The 5,699-nt window shown below is 58.8% G+C and overlaps 1 protein-coding gene across 1 annotated transcript; it reads right to left on the minus strand.

The window, feature by feature from the left end:
• Positions 1 to 364: 364 nt before the first annotated feature.
• Positions 365 to 4,934, minus strand: TMEM119 (transmembrane protein 119). The gene is made up of 2 exons (XM_004592086.2): positions 4,807 to 4,934; positions 365 to 1,356 (listed from the first exon to the last, which is right to left on the minus strand). The coding sequence occupies exon 2, from the start codon at positions 1,340 to 1,342 to the stop codon at positions 527 to 529; it is 816 nt and encodes a 271-aa protein (XP_004592143.2). The 5' UTR covers positions 1,343 to 1,356; positions 4,807 to 4,934; the 3' UTR covers positions 365 to 526.
• Positions 4,935 to 5,699: the final 765 nt, after the last annotated feature.

Consider the following 5,699-nt stretch of genomic DNA (forward strand, 5'->3'; position numbering starts at 1 on the left):
CAAAATCCATTGGAGCCTGCACAGGCTTTGCGTACGTGGCAGACAATGCCGGAGGGCTGGGGAGGAGGGCAGAGGAGGAAGGAAGAGGTGACATTTCCGCAGTACCTTTGGCCTTGGCCACAGTGCACCTGGGAGACACTCACTATCTGGGGGACACTCGCTGAGAACCGGGCTCCTCTCCAAATCTCCATAATTAACCAAGCCTACTTCTGCAGAAGCAGAAGCAGAGGGAGACATTGGTCTGTCAGGGGCACCGCAGGGGCAAAAGATGGCACCATTTGAATGCCCGGCCAGACTGACTGCGTCTGCTGGGCACCTGGCTGTCTCCCAATCAAGCTATGACCCCTGGTGCCACAGAGGCCAGAAGTGGCTGGACCAGAGGCCAGCCTCTCCAGGGCTGGGTGGGTGGGAGTGTCAGCAAGCAGGTGGGGCTGAAGGCCGGTCCATGCCCAAGGCAGTGACAGCTTGAGGTCTGAGAGCCCTGGGGTTGTGGGGCAGTGTGGTGCTGCTAGACGCTGGGGGAGTCCTAGGCTAACGGGGGAGATCCCTCAGACTCTTCCGGGCCCTCAGCAGCCACAACAGTGCTCTCAGCCACCACCACGCTCAGCTCTGCCTCCACCTGCGGGTTCTCAGCCGGCACCGCACATCCCTGGAATTCTGGATATACCTGCTGGCTCTCGTGTTCCTGCTCCTTCCTCTCCTTCCCCCCCTTCTCCTCCTCCTTCTCTTCTTCCTCCCCTCCTAATTTACCCTCTGCCAGCCTGGCTCCCTCCCTGCTGCCCTGGGTACCCCTAACCGGAGACTTGAGGTTCTGGGTGGCAGCCAGGATATCCGCCTGAAGCTGCTGGGAGGAATCCAAGGCCTCCTCCGGCCGGCTGTCGGGAGCCCTGGCAGGGACCTCGCTGAAGACGTGGGGGCCTCCAGCCCGGTCGCTCTGGTCCACGTACTTCTTCTTGGGGAAGGAGGACGGGTAGTAGGCAGAGGCTTTGTGCTGCTGGCGCGTGATAAGGGCAGCACACACGACAAAGAGCAGCAGGAGGGCCAGGGAGCCCACGACGGCGATGAGCAGCACGTACTGGCGGAAGAAGTCCGTGATGCCCTCCAGGAAGTTGGTGGGGGACGAGGGCCCAGCCAAGGGCGTAGCCTGGGGTCCCAGTGAGGTGGGGCTCAGGGCCGGGGTCCGGGGTGGTGGGAGGCTAGCGGAGGAGGCTGACGAGCCCTCGGCCTCCCCGCTGCCCCCCAGCTCCTCCAGGAACACGGAGTGGGCAGCGGGCACTGATGGCAGGAGCAGCAGCAGCAGGAACAGGACCAGGAAGCTGGGGGCCGTCGCAGTGCAGGTCATGGTGTCCCAGGGACCTGTCAGTGGGGAGTGGACACCAGGAGGACAGAAATCATCGCGGGGCCCCAAGGTATCAGGATTCAGAGAGCTCAGCCAAGCCCCGGGAGGTACACTGTTCATTCTTTGGGGACAGGGGCCCCATCGATTCCCTGGGAGGACAGAATCTCACTTCCCTCCATGTCCTCAGGAATTAGCCCCATTTCTGCAATACAGTAAGTGCTCAATAAATGCATCTCGCCAAACTCAGGCCGAAGAAATAAGAAGACATTCCGTTCTCACCATGTCCCAGCTTACTCGGGTAAATTGCTTACAAGGAATTTCTCCATGAATCCAAATTACCCCATGGCAAGGGGAAGGCATACCATTATGTCCATTTCCTAGTTGATTAAAATGAGGCTTAAAGGGGTTCAGGCACACCAAGAAAAGAACAAGGAGGTTTTGCCAGCCAGGGGTCAGGAGAGAGAGTAAGACTGAGCAAATAAGAAATGGAGGGAGCCAAGTGTCTTCCCTTCCTCCCCCAAATTCAGAGATCCCCCACCACCCACCTTGTCCCCAGACACTGGGCTGCCACAGTGGCTCAGTCAGAGCTTCCTTCCAATCTCCCTGCAGGCCCCCATGGCAGGTGAGCCTTGATTTTGAGGCCTCCAGGTCACCAAGCTCAAGGGCGGCTGATGGCCTGCCCGCTCCTAGGCCTAGGAGGGTCCCAGGGGAGACCTCATGGCTGAGCCCCGGCCAAGCCCCTGCTGCCGCAGAGCCACCAAGATGAGAACCAGATGAGCATCCCCCACGCCCACGGGAAGTCTGCTCCAAGTGTGAACCCCCAGACCCCATCTGCCCCAGACAGCCCGGCTGATGAATAAATTCCCTAAGGCCAAGTTCAGGCAGAGTCTAGGTTTCAAACACACACAAATGCCTCTCCACCCCTCAACCTTTGCCCCCTTACTCCCGCTAATGGGAGATGGGAGCTCCCATCCGGCCAGACAAACGCAAAAACTCTCTCCCCTTTGCAACCCTGGCCAGGCTGGCTCTGTGGTCTCAGGGGCTGGCCGGGGCTTAGGATGCCTGTGTGAGATGCAGGAGCCTTGGGGGTCCCCAGCAGGCCAGGGGCTGGCCCAGGACTGCACAGCAAGGTTCCTGAAGCCTCCAGGACAGGTCATATAGCTCCAACTCCAGTCCTAAGGCAGGGACAAGCCTGGGCCACCCTGTGGCTCATCCTGGGATACTCCAGGCCTCCCGATCCCCTGGGGCTGCCTGGGGAGGAGTTGTGTACCTGTATGGGTCACCACAGGTCCCAGCACTGTAGGTACCTGAGTCTGTGACTGGGTAGTTTATACAGCCCCACCACCACCCACACATACCCAGCTGCCCCACTCTGTCTTCCCTGAATGGTCCACATCTCCCCCAGCACACAGGGCAGGTGGAAAAGAGCTGTGTTGCATGGGTTTTACTGGTCCATCCTAATGCTAGAGATTTTCAATCCATGATTGGCTTCAGATGTGAAACACGCAGACATGAGGCCTGACTTGTATAACTCTGAAACACACTCACACACCACAGACAAGCACAGCACACACAGTACAGGCACTCACTTCTCAGGTGGCACAAGGATGAACTAAGACATGAAGAAGCACAGGTTCTTGGAGTCACTGTAAGCACTGCGAACCTTATCCTGCCAGCCCCCTGCCTGTCTTCCACCATGAGTCAAGCCTACAGTGTCAGCTGCCAAGTGTGCCTGCAGAGGATAATGGTGCTGTGCCCATGGGGGCTGAAGATGCTAGAAGTTCTAGATGTGCTGAGGCCAAAGACGCTGGCCAGGAAGCTACGTCAGCACCCTGGCTCCTCTGCACCCTCACTCCGGGGGACTCAGTTTCCCCACCTACACATGGGAGTAGGACAGAGGCGACCCCAGGCATCTCCACAGAGCAGGTCCTCAGCTGGGTTCACAGAGATCCAGGATCAGCCAACACTGCCAGCTCGAAGTCCCCCAGGGTGGTCTGCACCCCATTTGCCTGTCTGCTCCTGGTCTCTTGTTCTCAGCAGGGAAAAACCAATGCCTACACCCCACTGAGGGAGAGTGCCTGGACTCTGGGCGCAGGGGAACGCAGTACCAAACACACACGCAGAGCACAGACATGTCCACACCTAGACATGCAAACATAACACATGCAACACACAACACAGACATGCAATACAAAACACATACCACACAAGAGACACACATAATACAGACATGCACAACACACAACCTAGACACACAAAACACACAGCATGTAGACATATACAGCAGACACACAGTCTACAACACACAGACACAACACACAGAGCGGACATGTACAGCACACACAGCACACACACAAAACATATGCAACACACAAACACACAAGCCTGCAGCAGTGAGTCAGGCAAGGTGGCCACCCGGCATTCCAGAGTTCAGAGATTCAACCCCAACTTTCCAAGTCCCCACAGCCCGCCAGCTTTCCTGACCCCTCAAGGCAGTGTGGGTACTCAGCCACCCCTGTAGCTAGTCAGGCCTCCAAGGAGACAGCCACGTGGCCCTGGACCAGTCCCCTGCCCGGCCTAAGCCTCTATCTCCCATCCGTAGCCAGACATGCGGAAGTAGCTCTGCCTGCCTCCTGGGAGAGCTTGGCCAAATCCCTGGTCCTCGTCCCCACAAGGAACTGGAGTTTCCCAGGACACTAGGAGCTGGCACTGGCCCAGAGATGGACAGCCTGCCCAGGAGGTACAGGGAGGGTCCTGGGCTGGGCCGCAGCTGCACCTGGGGCCGAGGGCCACCACTTCCAGCAAAGACAGGCCACAGAAGCCACAGCCCACACTTCAGGTTTGCTGTCTGAAAAGAAAGGGTCCCACTGGTGCTCACGAATACATAGCTTAATGCAAATCATCCATAAGGCCTGGGTATCCCCAGGCCTGCTGTGTACCCCAAGGCCAAAGGCAGGAGGGGTGGGCCACAGAAACCTGACTCACATTAATAGCCTGGGGGAGGGGATCCAGCTGATACCTGGCTTCCCACAGCCCTCTTGAAGCCAACCCAAGATGTAGGGACCCAGGGCCCCTCCGAAGGGAGGCCTGGAGGAGAAAGGGGGTCCTGGAGGCCTAGTCCCCCCCCACAGCAGCAGCAGCAACAGTCTGGACACAACACACAGACATGCAACACCTGGAGACACGATCCCAGACACGCCAACCCAAAGACACTGTGGAGGCACACAGAGGCACCTCAGTGTGGACGCGGGCACACACGGACACACCACATGCACATCTATGAGCAAGGCCCCTAAATCTAGCCTCCCAGCCCCCCATCCTCCCCCTAAGCTGGAAGCAAACCCCTTCCACACACACACACCCAGCCCCTGCAAGCCTTTGGGACTCTGTGGCCATCCCACACGTGCACTCTAAGACACACAAACTTGGAGAGGTGCTGCCAAAACACGCCGGAGGCCCGGACTCACCAGCTCCTCCACGCACGCGGGCCTGGGGGCTCGGGCGGGAGAGGATCCTTGCCTGCCTGCCTCCCTGCCTGCTTGCCTGGGCTGCTGTGGGCTGGCGCCGGGCCCCACGCTCCCTCCACCCGCCCGCCCCCGCCGCTCCTCCTTCCTCCCTCCCAGCGACGGCCAAGCTGCGGGGCCAGCTTGATCTCATTAAGAAGGTTTGGGGCGGGGCTGTGGGGCCACACGCAGGCCCACCCGCCCCAGGCAGGACCAGCTGGGGCGCTTGACCCCTGGGCCGACTGAGACAAATGAACGGGATAGACATATTCACGGGACTGTCCCGCTGGCTTCTTCAGAAGTGAGGGTTCTTGCCTGCCCCTCCTGGCACCCCATACAGCCACGAGGGCAGGGCAGCTCTGAGGCCCTAGAGTGGTGAGGAAAATTCCCGATCCTTGGTTCCAGCAGTGACCCAAGCTTTCCAGGCTTAGAGTGCAGAGTTGGGGGCCGAAGGGGTGTGGAGAAAGCCTGGTCTGTCCGAGGCAGGCTCTAGTCCCTAGGCAGGACGCCCAGTTCTGGCTCCTGCTCTGGTGGGGACCCCTTTTTTTGACCCAGGCCCCAGTTTCCCCCTTTCTCATTGTGGAAGGAAGCTTGCTGAGCTAGCCCTCTGGCTCTGATGGTCTGGGACCTGTAGCTTCATGGTGCTCCCAAGGGAGTAGATTTTTTTAGAAGTTGTGGCCCCATTTCCCTAGGAGGAAAACTGAGGTAGGGTGAATACAAACTGATCCACCAGGCTGCTACAGTGAGTCAGGCCCTAGAATCTGGACGACTGCCTGACCTCAACAGCCCAACAGGGCTGAGTCCTGGCATTCATTTCCCATGCATGCATGCATTCATTCAGCAAAGGCCCCCTTAGT

Source organism: Ochotona princeps, chromosome 29 (genome assembly GCF_030435755.1).
Source record: "Ochotona princeps isolate mOchPri1 chromosome 29, mOchPri1.hap1, whole genome shotgun sequence".
NCBI classification, from domain to species: domain Eukaryota; kingdom Metazoa; phylum Chordata; class Mammalia; order Lagomorpha; family Ochotonidae; genus Ochotona; species Ochotona princeps.

What these genes read in the sequence shown, in the direction of transcription:
- TMEM119 (XM_004592086.2), bottom strand. Translation starts at nt 1,342, where the DNA reads ATGACCTGCACTGCGACGGCCCCCAGCTTCCTGGTCCTGTTCCTGCTG.